Source organism: Sceloporus undulatus, chromosome 5 (genome assembly GCF_019175285.1).
Source record: "Sceloporus undulatus isolate JIND9_A2432 ecotype Alabama chromosome 5, SceUnd_v1.1, whole genome shotgun sequence".
Lineage (NCBI taxonomy): Eukaryota > Metazoa > Chordata > Lepidosauria > Squamata > Phrynosomatidae > Sceloporus > Sceloporus undulatus.
This window is the reverse complement of record NC_056526.1, coordinates 120,465,424-120,481,080: the sequence shown is the minus strand read 5'-3', so window position 1 is coordinate 120,481,080 and position 15,657 is coordinate 120,465,424. Positions and strand designations below refer to the sequence as shown.

At 38.3% G+C, this 15,657-nt stretch overlaps 1 protein-coding gene across 1 annotated transcript in view; it reads left to right on the top strand.

Moving 5' to 3' along the window:
• Nucleotides 1-15,657, top strand: part of CORIN (corin, serine peptidase) — a 170,568-nt gene that overhangs the window by 55,492 nt on the left and 99,419 nt on the right. Inside the window, exon 3 of the mRNA XM_042470554.1 lies at nt 5,001-5,211. Coding sequence (XP_042326488.1) covers nt 5,001-5,211 — 211 coding nt within the window. The remainder of the gene's footprint in view (nt 1-5,000; nt 5,212-15,657) is intronic.

Sequence of the window (15,657 nt, the reverse complement as noted above, 5' to 3'; positions counted from 1 at the left end):
AGGTTGCCTTGGATCCTGCATAGGGAGAAAGGCAGGAGATAGTGTTGCAATTCTCATCACACTTAACTGCGTTAAGCCCCATTGAACTCAGTGGAGCTTTCTTTTGAGTATGGGATAATGATAATAATCTGAAATAGATTTTGAAACACTGATTAAAAAGACAGCATTTTTATCACAAACTACACCAGTAATAATAATGTCAACTTAAATGTTCAGCAGTTTGTTTGTTTTTAATAAAGGAAGGTGCTACTTAAACAGCAATGTAGTTGATGTAACAGTAAAACAAAAGATTAAGTAGGCAATGGAAGTTTTTAATATGCATCTTCTAATGTCATTTACATCAAATGCACTTTTTCTTAGAAGTTGTGAAAACAAGGTTTTCACCTGGAATTTAGTTTAGAAGACTGGATGCACTGTAATTTAAACAATCAAGGATTATTGTCTAGCTTCAATTACTGTTCTTCTGGAACCGAACAAAAAAAATCTTTTATGCTTCTGGAATCAAGCATGAAAAACCCACGCATAAGAAGAATACTAGATGTCAGGAAACGATGATGGCTTTAGTGATATAATTTTCTTGACAACTGGGAAAGAAAAATATAATCTCCTTAATTTATTAGAAAAAGGAAGGAATTGCAAGTGTTCTTGATGTCCGTCACATGTCAAATGCTGGAAATGGCTTTATATGAAGCCTATAAAGAAAGTTTTCAACTGCTTCTGCCTTTTCACAAACTGAGGTGTGGTTATGCTCTATGTGTTGGAGCCATGTAGACCATTCAATTATATAAGGATTTTCCACACCAACACCACACATTCATGGTGGTAGCTGGCAAGGACTGGAAACTGTTGGAGGAACAATCCATAAATTTAGTGTCTCTCCTTCAGTATGGCATTTTATCAGGTTTGAGCAACTGCTGAGGGGCTAAGAACCACTTCTCAACTGAGTGAAGGTATCCTGTTTGCGAGGCCAGCCAGGGCTAAAGTACCAAACAAAGTCTATCCGTGATGAGACTGAAGCAGATCCAGTTATGCATAGGAACTTAACAGCCAGGTGTTTATGGTTCTCAAGAGTCCAGTTAGTCCAGATCAGTAGGTTACAGCAATAAATCAAATGTGTTGATCTAAGGGAGTGTCAGGTAGCATTGTTAGCTTACCATGCAGGGTTCAAGGTTCTTTGGAAACATAAACCAGGAATCAAGAGATTAGTGTTGCTTCCTCCAGAATGGTTGGTTGTGAGCAACAGCCTCCTGAGGGAGTTGCTGGAATATTTATGGTCTGAAAATTAAAGCAAGTTAAAGGCGTCAAGGAGGAGACAAACTCCAGAACCTGAAGGAAACAATGGTGGGTGGAAAAGGCTTTAAAATAAATGTTTTTCTTTAAACTTAAAACATCTTCTTCTATATTGGGTGCCTTTAAGTCACTTAGCAGTTTAGTACTAAATTTTGGCAGTGATATATTTTACTTCATTTTCTTTTCTGCAGAGCACTGAAGATGGGGAGAAAGGCTTGGTGGTTGCATGCAGTGTGTGAGGCACGCTTTGCCCATCCTTTATATTATGCTGAAGCTTTTCTTTTGGCTTCTTTTGGCTATGAAAGGATTAGACAAGATCCTGAAGTATAAAGATAAACGATTAAATCCTAAAGTTAGGTTTGTCCATGCCATCATATTTCCCATTTCTATGTATGGTTGTGAAGGCTGAACAAAGAAGAAAGCTAATAGGAAGAAAAACAACTAATCTGAAATGTGGTGCTAGAAAATAGTTGTGCAGATACCATTAACTCCTAAAAAGACAAATGAATGAGTCCTAGAGCAAAATAAGCCTGGACTTTCCCTAGAAGCCAAGATTACTAAACTGAGACTGTTATACTTAGACATTTTATGAGAAGATATGACTCCCTAGAAGAGACAATAATGTTTGATAAGGCAATGGGAAAAGAACACTTCACACTGTATTGCTACAAACTTGTAAGCAAGGTTAGTACTGTATATGTTTCTTCACAGATCCATTTAATGTACTATAAAACAGGGTGGATATGAACAGGTAGGGTTCCCCTCCCTTGTCTTTAGATGATGATTCTTTCCTATTTGTTAGCTAATATATGTCTGTCTGCGGTCTCTTTATTACCTTCTGACTGCATGAGTGTTCAACTTTTGACTATGTTAAATCCAGAAAGGACTAAGCTGAATGTGTGCTCTTGGTAACATATAGACATTATACAATGCACACAACTTTCTGCTTTATATTTTAGGCCTTATAAGCCTTATAAAAACTCTGTTTACATTTCCAGGTCTCGAGGTTCGCAACTAAATCGGAATAATAGAAAACCAGACAGAATGTACAACAAGCGTGAATTTAAAGGCAAATGAATTAGTAGTACCAAACAATATATGAGTTTGTGTGTGTGTGTGCATGTGTGTGTATGAGAGAGAGAGAGAAAGAGAGATTGAGACTCTGCTATATAGGGATGAGTTCCCATCCCCCTGCCCAGACCATAAAATCTTCTACTTTCTGTGGCTGAATTATCAGTTTTAATAATATTTTCCTCCACTTTTAGAATTATTTTACCATTTCCAATGAACTGATATATCATTTACATTATATGCTTTTGTACTTCACAAGGGTGACATAGTCACACCGGAATGGATATGATTTAACTTCATAATCTCTGAGAAGTTATTTATTTGGAACAGTGAAAACATTAAAATTATAATGACTCCTCAAAGGATCTCTTAAAACTGGGTGAATGGGCAGCAGAATGGCAAATGAAATTCAGTGAATATAAGCATACAATGATGACCATTAGGGCAACAGATCCTAATTTCAGATATACACAGATTATATCTGAAATGGTGGTAACTATCCAGGAAATAAAGATTGCGGTTAAGGTGGATAGCTCAGTGGAAACAGCCAGACAATTTTCAAGGAGGTGGAAAAGGGAAAAATTATATTAGGTATAATTATCAATAATTTTGTTGTTGATTGCCATCAAGACAACTTTGACTTATGGTAACCCCAGGAATGAAAGAACTCCAAGTCATACTATTGTCAATAGCTCTGCTCACTCAGGGACGTCACTTCTTTGACTGAGTCTATCCATCTGTAATGCAGTCATCCTCTTTGCCTACTGCCTTCTACTTTAACAAGCATTGTTGTCTTTTATACCGAATAATGTCTTAACATCATATGTCCACAGTGCTACAGTCTCAATTTAGTTAGCCTGACTTCTAGAGAATGTTCAGGCGGTAATAATAATTAATACTGTAATAGCACTTGCCACTTTATAGTGCTAAGCACTCTCAATGCGGTTTAGAATGTATTAGCCAATTGCCTCCAACAAGCTGCGTACTCATTTTACTGACCTAAGAAAGGATGGATGGCTGAGTCAGCCTGGAGCCCTGCAAGATTGAACTAACACCATTTTGGTGACAGTACTGGCATTCCGGGTTCTTTTTGTGGCGCCAGTGGCGAACCACGACATAAGCGATGCGCGGTGACGTGCAGATGCTGTGCATTGCTTATGTCAAAATGGCGGCACCCATATGGATGGGATGCCGCCATTATTGCGCTGCTGCACCATACTAAGGTTAGGGACCATGCGGTTGGTGTGCAGTCCCTAACCCTAAAATCAGCGCGAGCACGATGCTTCATGCCCATTTCTATTGGGCCTATAATACCTTTATATAAACCTACATTGCATTTGATTTCAGTATACATTTAAAAATGCTGGTTATTTCATCTTAAAAAAAATCATATTTGTGTTCTAAAATGTTTTGAAAGAAGCACCCAAATAATTTAGTTTGGACAATTTTTTTTTAAATAGAGGATAAAGCATTTGAGTCCTTTTAATTTAGGAAAGAAAGAATAAAACATAGCCAAGTATGCTATGTTTCACTGTAGAATGATAGAGTGCTATAGCACTAGGAAAGGTTAATATCCTTTCTTACTGTAGCCCCTATACTTCCCAAAAACAAGCTCTGGAGAGCTGGGAAATCCTCCAGAGCCAATTTTGGGCAGTGCAGAAGGCAGAAAAGAGGAGGAGAGAGGAAGGATATTCCAATGTGACTACCAGTGGAATGTTGTATTTAGCTTTATGAGTGGAGATTACAGTTGTCACAAAAGAATATATGGCATAGAAAGATATACAGTATATCTCTTATAACATGTTGGCCCTTTCACATTACACTATTATAGTACTTTGATTTCACTTCAACTGTCAGGATATTATTCCATGGAATCCTGTGTGTTGCAGTTTAGGGAAGGGTTTTTAGAATTGTCTGCCAGAAAATTACCTCCCCAAATTACAAGCCCCAGGATCCCATAGGATGCAGCCATCCATGACAGTTAAAATGGAATCAAAGTAGGGTAATTATGCCATGAGAAAGGGCTCTGGGACTCGGATTTGTACAAAGAAATAAATGAGCAAAAGAATCAGGACAGACAAAATAAATGGCCCTCAACAAATTACCCTGTGCATAGCACCTACATGTGAGTAAGTTCTATATATTTGAAACATGATGGAATTTACTTCTGGGGGTGAAAAAAGGATAGGGCACTGTTTTTCATAAATTCACAATTAATTCATGAAATTCACTGATATAAAATGTGGAAATATCCAGTAGCTTAAATGCCTTTACAAGAAAATGAAATTTCTTACTGAAATATAGGTCATTTAATTGAAAGGGGCTCACTTTGTAGTGCTGTTAATTCTTCTTTTATTGTTTTTTTATATTGGCTATTGAGGATAAGAAAGACTTACTGTATTAACAACAAAATAGCAATAAACAATTACTGTATAACAATATAACAATAAACAAAAATAACAATAAAAGAAGAAAGGTAAACAGCATTAAAAAGTGAGCCCCTTTCAATTAAATGGGGCTTGTTTCCAGGTGTATTGTATAGTATTTGTATAGTATAGGCCTAAATACTGTACATTTTTGCTCTCTTGTACATTTATAATGTTGTTAGTTCATATAACGAATGCATTCTCATTTTACAGGTTCCTGCATAAATATCACCTACAGTCAGTGTCAAATGCTGCCATATAACCGTACCACTTTAACACCAGTCCTTTCCATTGTCAAAAGTATTGAAATCGAAAAATTCCTCAAGTTCTTCGGTTATCTCAATCGTCTCAGCTGCTATCAACACATCATGCTGTTTGGATGCAGCCTTGCTCTTCCTGAGTGCATCAGCAATGGTGATGACAGGTATTTGGAAATCAAAGTTGGTCAGTGATTACAGCTCATTATAGCAGAATATTGGAGTTAAATGTTATGACCTCTTTGCTAAAACTGCTCTGCCATCTGTAGCTATCACAAACAAATTTCTGCCAAACTAAACCAACCTCAAGGATAACACTGTGATATGATTACTTATGAAAAACTAATTAGTGCGCACAAAACTATTTGAACAGAGTAACATCTGTGAACAATTTTGTTACAGATTATGGATCTAATCCAATTCCAGCAAAGGTGGTACTAATCTGTATTTAATATACAGCACTGTAAAAAAGTCTTGTTGAGCCTACTTTTCCAGAAAATCCTTCAATATAAATCAAACCATTGACTAATTTCATAAGGTGTTCTTATTTTTTTAGAACTCATGTATTAGGGTTCTAATGTATTAATGATCTTCCGTCATTACTTTTGTACAGATGACTGCTCAGGAATCTCCTGGATTCCTTATCTTGCATGCTTGTAGGCCATGGGCTCTATATGCCTTCACAATTTATGTGGGAAGGGTGATGGTGGGGCATGCTGCTACAGTCATACCTTCCCCACATCCATGCATCCATTCACCTAAGTTAAATGAAACAGAAATCCCACAAGTAATTGTCTCTGGCCTCTCTGGCAGTAACAATACAGTAATAAAAATTACTAACTGAAAGTTTTCATGATACCAAAAATATGATGCATGTATTGACGGCTTTACTCTGCCAGAAAAAAATTGTTCTTTCCCCTCATATCATATAACAACTAAGGACCCTGTTACTACAACTGTGAAAGACACAAAGCCCCATTTTAAAGCCTGGAACTAGCATTTCTATTCCTTTCATGTTACTATAATTCTGCTTTCCTTTACAATTGTTTTTTCTTTCTCTTGCACGTTTCCTATTCAGTTTTTCTATGAGTTTTTCCTACTTGTAGAAGGCTGTCACACATAAAGTGAATTTACACACACACACACACACACACACACACACACACTCTGAGCTCAAAGTGCTCAATGCCTACTTCTGAGTCAGATGTGTAAACAGTCTGTCTTGGGAAATATTATTTCATTGACATTGTGAAATATGATGACAGCAATAATGATAGTAACAGTGACAATAATGGCAGTTCATCTCCAGTGGCAGCTAGTGTTCTCTGGTGCTGGTAGGTTGGAAGGTAGGACAACTAACCAAAGTGGACCTTATGTATGCAGAATCAGGGGTGACAATGGGCAGAGTTGGGAATCACTAAATCTGTGGTCATAATACATGGAATAGCTTCAAGAGATAAATAACTTCAAGACAGCTATGTGAAAATCTCTCAGCTCCAATCTCAGTGAGTTTCTCAAGATTCCATCTGCATTTTCTTCCAGAATTTTGTGATTTGAAATTCCTGCACAATTTAAATACATGTTTCCTTTTCCTACTTTATTTGTACAATTTACCTAACTTGTGCAACTGTTCTCCAATGTCTTTACATCTATAGACATGTTTTTAAATCATGGACATCCTCGCCATTCACATTTTAAATTATGCACATTGTTTTGTGCCCAGTTTACTTCTTGAAAATGCACCTTAAGGTTGCAAATGTGCAAATGATTAAGGGATCACACACTTTTTTTGGGCAAAAATGCTCTGGAGGTCCCAAAATGTAACAAAATTCCTTTTGTGTCCTTCTTCCAGATCATGAGTACAAATCAAAGAGTTTGGGGGTTGGGGCAGGCTGGCAATGTGTGATTTTTTTTGAGCCAAAATGTACTCCTTTAAACCAAAATGTCTCTTTCTAGCAGCAATCTTCTACATGGAAGAGGTAAACTAAGCACTGAACTACATGCTATGTTAAAATCTTGTATCTGGCTGAAAGATTTTATTTAGGAACAAGCAAATATATAGGGCAAGGATGGGTATCTGTAGGGGTGCCAGCTACCAAATTCACCCCAGTCTGCACCCCTTCAAAAATGGAGTAATTTCCTATTGCCATTTTGGAGGAGGAATGGAGGGAAAAGAAGGTATGTGTGTTGGGGAGGTGTTCTGGGTTGAAATGTTTTTTTCTGCAGTTGCATGCATTAGAATACAATGTTTGATCAGCGTGGTTCAAGGGATTGGGGAGGGGCTAGCAGTGGAAGAGCTTTGATGGACACAAAAGTGGGGTCTAGAGACTGCATGCAGCCTGTAAGCTGCACTTTCTCCACATTAGTTGTTATGATCTCAATCAAAACCTCTCCAACTACATGAAGGGAAGGGAAGATGATACTTTCCCTCCTAAACAGCTGTATTTAGTAAACTTTCCCCCCATTGGGGCTTTTAAAATGGGGAAAATCCACTGGCAGCAATGACTGTGCCACATTGCAGAATTAATGTAGTTTGACACTGCTTTAACTGTCTTGGCTCCATCCTGTGGAATCCTGGGATTTGTAGTGTGTTGTGGCACCAGAGTTCTCTGACAGAGTAGGCTAAATATCCTTAGTTCATGTGATTTACCAAACCTTTAAATTCTTGGCCTGCATTTCTATACACACTAGAGAGTAGGTCTCACAGATTCAGAACAGTGTTCTATTAGTTTTTCAAACAGCATTCTGCAAAGTGTCTGACATACCACAACAGCAAACCTAATTATTCAGAATCCCAGGCAGAAATCTTTCTAACCAATCTTGTTCAAGAATTAGCTAAAAATGTTGGGAAATGTGAGAGATAGTAGTGGATCTCTCAGTTAAATTAAGAAGGCAGAATCTGAACAACAACCAACCCTCCCCACCCCCAGAATCTGGCAGAGGAAGAAAACAAGTTTAGTCATCTTTGTAAAACATACAGATATCTTTATACTGTATGCAACTTACTTGTGCATAATGAAATGCAGAGACTTATGGAGTTAAGAAAAAGAAAATGGCTGAAGGCTACACTGGTGAAGGAAGAGAATGGAAAAGGCAAACAATTTATAGAAGTCATCATAAATATATGCTTTGCCTCAATTCCTACAGATTAAGATGCAAACTAGTAATTGGTGAGTATGAGCATGGAAAGATTGCCAATTCTAACAAAAAGCAGAACACTGGATTTTAAAATTAAGCCTTAACACATGCAAAGTATGAGCTGAGGTATATATGCCTTGCATCATCTACAATAATTTCCTGGTCAGTTTGGTTCCAGTTCAGGCTACTTTTCCCTTGATTTGGCCATATTAGTTATATTTCAGTAAGTTAGAATGAGTGAATATCTATGCTAGTTTTTAACATGGTGAATTTTACTTGCTGCAGGTGTGCTAATATAACTTTCAGTGGAAGATGACGAAATCTATTAATTCTCAAAGCAAAGAAAAACTTTCATTTGCAGAGTGATTAGGACTGATTGTTTTTATGAGATTATGACAATAATTCACATGAGTACTGTGGGGATTTTTGTGTGAGCAATCACAGTGATTGCAGAGAGACGGCAAGTGGAAATCTCTATACAGCTTTCATCCAAACTTTCATCAGCCCAACATACCACCATCTGTCCCAGTGCTACTTAATTGAAGTGGCTGTGATTGATCACTGAATATTTCTTATTTACAGGTGCCACTCCATGTGGCTGCTGCAAGGAAAATATGATCACTTTTTATCAAGTGACCCCAAGATACTTTCCAGATTAGCATTTTAAACACACCATTATACAATCATTAGACTTTCAGCCTTCATACATCACCCCATAATTTACCTTTATTTGTAATGAGTTAAGAGTTGCAAAATGAGATATTTAAATAAATTTAGTCCTCAAAATTTGGTCCTCAGTATCCTTAAAATTTTCTGTACCCAGTTTGAGTTTCCAGACATTCTCCGAATAGTCAATTACTTGCAAATTGTTTCTTGACTATATTTTATTTTATTGGTAATACTTGTCAACTAAAGCATTTTGTTGTTTTGTTGCAATGAACCTGACTTTGACTTTTGGCAACCCTATGACTTCCAAGAGCCCCAGTCAATTGCCCTGGTCGGGTCTTTCAAACTCAGGAATGTGGCTTCCTTGATTAAGTCAATCCACCTGTAGTGCAATCGTCTCCTTCTACTGCTTTCCACTTATACCAGACATTATCATCTTTTGCCAGTAAGCCACAATGTCGCATGATATATCCAAATTATGACAGCTTTAGTTTAAGTATCTTTACTTCTCACGAGAGTTCAGACTTACTTCCTTTAAAATATGCAGAGCCTAAATGTATTAAGACTGATTACATTGACAAATCTCAGATATTTACATTTATATGTATAGTTAGTAATTTGCTAATTTCCCATCTGCGTGAGTCACAGAGACCACAAAAAAGAACAGGTTGCATACTTGTAACTGTAGTTCTTTGACTGGTCATCTGTGAACTCACAGAACCCTGCCCATCCTCTCTTCATCATGTCCTGCCTATCTCTAGGTTCTTGGCTGCTGCTTTGGAATCCAGCGAACTGAAGGTTTAGACAGGAAGCATGGTGGTTACTTGGGGGGGGGGGGGGGGGGGGGGGGGGGGGGGGAGAGAAGGGTTAGAGGGGGCGGGGGGGGGGGGCGTGGGGGGGGGGGGAGGCGGGCAGGGCTACTGACAAAAAGCTTATTTAATAACTCTAGATAGAAGGTTCTGAACAGTGCACTGTGCTGACATAGATAACCTATTTGTGTGAGTTCAAAAATGACCAGTCAAAGAATTGCAGTTACAGGCATGAAACTTTTCCTTACTAGCACAATTAAAAGATACCAACATGTGAAGCATGAATGTCTAAATCTCAAGAAAAATTGTATATTCAGCTTTTGCATGACCTACATGTTTGTTAATTTTAATTTTGAAATGATTCTTTTTAATAGGCATAGCTTTGGATTTCTCTGAAAACATACATCATTCACAAAGATGGAAGAACATTTTGAAAAAGGCTACAAAATTCTGCTTTTTTCTTATTGCTAATGTTGGTCAGCATTCAAAGAGCAGTGCAATTTGTTCTGCAAGCTCAAGAAAGTTTTGGAACAGCATTTCTCTAAGACGCTCCCCCTTCCCAATCTTGAACCACCTTTGAAACTCATAGGAAAAAAATTCTAATAAAATGTGTGAGGGTCCGGTGTTCAAAGTCAAATTTATGGTATGATCAGTGATACATGAAATTTGATAAAGAACTGCATCCCAGAATTTTCTCACTTTAGAACATTCAATCCACATATTCATATAAGAGCATCTAGATTTACAAGCCCTCCAACAATCCAGAGAGAGTGTTTTAACCATTTTAGACAGAAGTACAGGTGTGAGATACCACCTATGGATGGTTTTCAAAGTATTCTTCCTCACAGATGCTGAACGGGATTTGTAGGGGGTGAAGACCAAATACGAGCCCATGCAGTGTCTGAAATTGTGGTTTTCAATTCTCCTTGTCAAAATGAGTGCATATATTGGCCTTTCCCATATGTGTGTTCCAGGAGAATTTTGTAGATAACTGCCACCGTCCCTTTAGTATGAGATGAAGCGTTCAGACAAAAGTTTTCAAAAAAGGAGAGTGGATGTGGAGATTCTCCTGCTGAGGCTAGTTGTGATGCAAAGGAAGCAGTTTGGTATACTTGAAGCCAGGTAATGTTAGTTTGTTGTAGGGACATTTTTATGGTGGTGGTGGGCTTTGGCAGTCCAGGTCTAAGGTGCAGTAGAGTCCCCATCTTCTCAATAACTTTATTAGTGGGAATTGATAATCTAAGTGAGAAAAAGGATGCAAAAAAAGGGGGGGGGTTAATTGGAGAAGGGTCCACAAGTAGTATGTGTTTCCATTTATGCCAGATGAGTAGGGAGGTAGATAAAAATGGATTAGATAACCTACTAAGTTTCTGTTTTGAACTTTTGGTGTAGAGGCAAGTAAATTCAGTGGACTTCATATTATAAACTTCTAGATTTACTCATCTGGTAGCACTGTTGTCCTTAATTAATTTAATAGTTTGGTTGAGTTGGAAAGCCTGGAAATACAGTGCAACATCTGGGACTGCCAGACCTCCGTTCTTGGAAGTAACTTATCTAGAGGCTTTGGGAAATCTAGATTTCTTTTTATTAAAAATAAATTGATCAATTAATTTTTGCCATTTCTGGAATCTAGATGAGGAGGAGTCAATGGGATTATTTGAAACAGGAAAAAGAGTTGAGGGATCATGGACATCTTGTAGTTATTGCTATTTTTAAAACAAAGAGAACTCTTGACATCACTCTGCATCGTGAACCCATGAATTAAAATAATCAGGAATTGGTGTTGAAATGACAGGTGAAAACTGTATCATGGATGAAGTTATTAAAAGTTCCTGGAAGGAAGCTGGGAATTTGGCAGCTTAACAGTGGCAGCTTAACAGTGGTAAGAAGATAAAGAGGTAACTGTTAGAAGTGGTGACAAGGAGATGGGTGAAACAAAACAGCATATGATTATAGATATGGGAGAGTCTGTAGAGGCATATGCATCACTTGCTCTAAACATGGTTGTCAAGGACTATATTGTGCTGCCAAATATCCAAGTACAGACTGAGTTTTTTGGGGGCATGGGGAAATTTTTCTTGTTTTTGCTGTTATTTTTATCTGTTATTTCTTTTCTGTTTCTTGCATTAAAATCTGAAATGTCTCCTATTTTATGGCATAGTATTAAACACAAGTTCCCATGATTTTCATTGTCTGAATGATAATAGCTTTTCAGGGCCCCCAGGTTTTTTTAAGGTAAGTGTTGCTCAACATTTGTAGGCAGATTGTTATAAATTTTGCCTAACGGCAGGCATATTTTTACAAAACAATGAAAAAACAGAGTGCATTCCTTTAAAACAACTACAACTACAACTGCCAACGAAAGCAGGACATAATCTGACTACCTTGAAAGCAATAGCAAAATAATAAATTAAATATTACTACCTCATTGGGCACCACATCTTTGGGTATCACTGGTATTGAGAATCTCCACATGGAAAACCTGAATTTAGTGATGCATAGTTAGGTGGTTACATTTGCTCATGGTAATACATTATTTAGGCTAAAGTGGTTTAGACACTGACTCTGTTGATTGCAAGATCGACAGGTTGGCAGTTTGAGGCCCAGGTACCGCATGATGGGGGTAAGCTCCCATCACTAGTCCCAGCTTCTGCCAACCTAGCAGTTTGAAAGCATGCAAATACAAGTAGGTACCACTCCAGTGGGAAGGAAAAACGCGTTCTGTGCAATCATACTGGCCACACAATCACAGAGTTGTCTCTGACAACGCTGACTCTTCAGCTTAGTAATGGAGATGAGCACCGCTCCCTATGGTTGGACATGACTTGACAACCTTGTCAATGGGAAATACCTTTACCTTTTAGGGTCAAAATAGATTGTAAAGAATTCAGTTAGGACTTCTTCGAAACTGAAAGTATGGGCTTTAGAATGGGAAATGAAAAATCAGTGAAAACAAGTGCAAAGTAAGGCATTAGGACAAAAATGCCAATGTCACATATACATAGTTGTAGCAGCATTTGATCTTGAAGTCATGGTTGATATCTCTATGAAAATTTCTTTCCAATTTGTTGTAAAAGGCAAATTCCAAGTTGGAGCATAATTATAGAAAAATCAGAAATAGGACTACCAATATCATTCTGCCCTTATACAAATTGATGGTGTACCTACATCTGAAATACTGTATGTAGTACTGGCACTGTGCTTTAAAAAAGGAGTTGAGAGAGCTGAAAAAGTAGAGCTGAAAATGACCAAACGACAGGAGCAACTTGCCTATTAAAACTGTTGACTTTCCACATATTTTCTAGTTGTTATCTTACTTAACAACCGGATTACCCTCTCTTAAATGCTATTATCCTTAATCTAGATATGTTCAATAATAATAATCTACATTCCTTTTACTAACCAATCTACAAACAAAGATAGAGATAAAAAGGCAGAAATAAAACAAATTATCACACAATTTTTTCTCTCGAACTGGGCATGGGCTGGGCATGAGTATAAACCGCTTAAAAATTGAGGTTTTCATATGCCTACATGCCCAGCTCGGAGGCATCGTGTACCCAATCCAGACTTCGCAAAGACTTTCCCATTCTTTGCGCAGTCCGAGAGAAGTCCAGATCAGGTATGCGATGTCTCCAAGTTGGACACAGAGGTGTGCGAAAGCATCAGTTTTTAAGCCATTTGTGCCCATGCCATGCCTGTGCCCAGCTTGAGAGAAAATCATGTGTGATAATCTCCATTGTCTAACTATCTAGCTGTGTGCTAGAGAAAAATCTTGAAGAAATAAGACTTACTACAGTGCTATGAATCAGGGTAATTTGTAAGTGATTAGCATCCACTAAGTATGTCTTTTTTCTGTAATTTTTATTTGTAGATTGCATATGCACTAGAGCTAGTTCCTTGCAATCAAGGGTGTCACTAGAGAGTTTGGGAAGTTCAGGCTACACCAGGTGACACCTCAGGGGATGGCCACCAGTGGAACAGTCAGTCCTATTCATCCCAAGAGACCCCTTCAGCTACCCAACCTGCCTGCCAGGGTGGCTCTGTTGACCATCAGCTGTGGTTGTTGGTGAAGTGGGGGTGCCACTCAGCAGCCCCTTCCAGGACTAGTGCATCTGTTGAGCAAGTGAGAAAGGAAGTTGCTTCCCTTTTTTGCTCACCCAGAAGTTGCACCAGACCCAGAACGGGCAGCTGGGTGCCAGCAGCATCCCCCATCAATGGTCACTGGTTGTGAGTGCAATGTCTTCTGGTCTGGCACAGCTGCTGTCTATGTTTGTATATGTAATCAACTCCTGAATACCTGTATAATAAATGATTATATTAAAGATTTTTCCCTAGCATACAAAATGGTTGCTGCAAGCTTCCTGCCCTGTTCTTCTACTCTAGGAGGTAATTCCACCCCCCACCTCCCAGTAAGACAACAACTAAAAGAGCATAGCTGTTTGCAAGGTTAACTAAAAGAAGGCCAGACTACCTTTTACTGTGACTTGGACTCTTCAATAAAGCACTGTGATTTAGGGCATGGTAATGAGGAGGGCAACTTACTTATCAGTCAGTCATTATTAAACAGGAAAACTCCAAGCAAAATATGTTCTTAGAAGTCCCTTCCATGGGTTTAGGGAATCTTGCTTCTAAATAAATGTGTGTAGATTTTGTTATTCCTGGGATGGCTGAACTACAATAGTTGCTTTGTCCCTTTGTGCTTTATCAATTAGTACCCTTCTCACTGATAATGCCTCATGGGGCTCAATTTCATAGGAGTCCTGGTGGTCCAATTCTGCCTGGCCTGTTTGCCTAGCCTACTCCCCTACCCCTTCTGTTCCTGAATCCATGTAGGTTTGACCAAGGCACACAATGGCCCTTGTCTCCCATAGTTGCGAAATCCTTATTTCAAATATACCACAGGGCTACAAGGAAGGAGTAGGTAAAAATAGGAAGAGGGCATCTGGGTGTCCTTCTTTCTAGATTATTTTTAAATTAATAATTTTAAGGCATCTACTGATTGTTTTCTAATATTCAAAGATATAGCTGTGTTAGTGTGTAGAATCAGTACGTAGAGAGATCTTGTAGCACCTTTGAGACTAACTGAAAGAAAGAAATTGGCAGCATGAGCTTTCGTAGACTTTAGTCTACTTCCTCAGATGCATTTTTTGAAATATGTATTGGTTCTATATGCTCTTTTAACTGGTATTATGTGTCTAATTCATTGTTGTTCCCTGATTTCCAATGAGAAGCAGATAAACAACAACAAAAATACATTTATTATTATTTCCAGAAAGCCTTTGGTAAACCCTTACAGGCTCCTTCTTTACTGACAGTATGATTTACCAAACAGGCCTTTAAAAAGCGTGACTCTAGATAAATATGGTTTTTATACCAAAATTTCAACTGAAACATCAGTTAAACTGGTTTTAACAGACGCCAGTTCCAAGCAATCATGTTTGTTTCAAAGTACAGTGGTACCCCGGGTTACGAAAATAATTCGTTCCGCCGCCGCGTTTGTAACCCGAAATGCTTCGTAAGCCGAAAAAGCCATAGGCGCTAATGGGGAAAAGCCGCGATTTCGTGCGAAAAAGCGCCGAAAAGCACCAAAAATTTTTTCGTAACCCGAAATAACCTTCGTAACCCGGAACAGTTTTTTTCTATGGATTTTTTTCGTAACCCGGAAATTTCGTAAGGCGGCGCATTCGTATCCCGGGGTACCACTGTAACTGATTAAATTCAAATCAGGCAGCAGGCAAGGACTAGGGAAGAGTTTGACAGACATACTCTGCCTTTAAACAGACTGAAATCTTGTTATCACTGTTCTTTCCTAAAAATGTTTTTGACTTAAGAGGGAGGCTAGTGACTCTTACTTTTATGGATACCCACTGTTCTATTTTTCATCCTCTTATGGGGTATACTTATTCTTAGGATAGTAAGGTTTCCAAGACTAGTCTAGTGAGTTAAATAAAGAAAAACTAGCAAGCATACTCTATTTGTTTGTCAGAGGACAGTGCT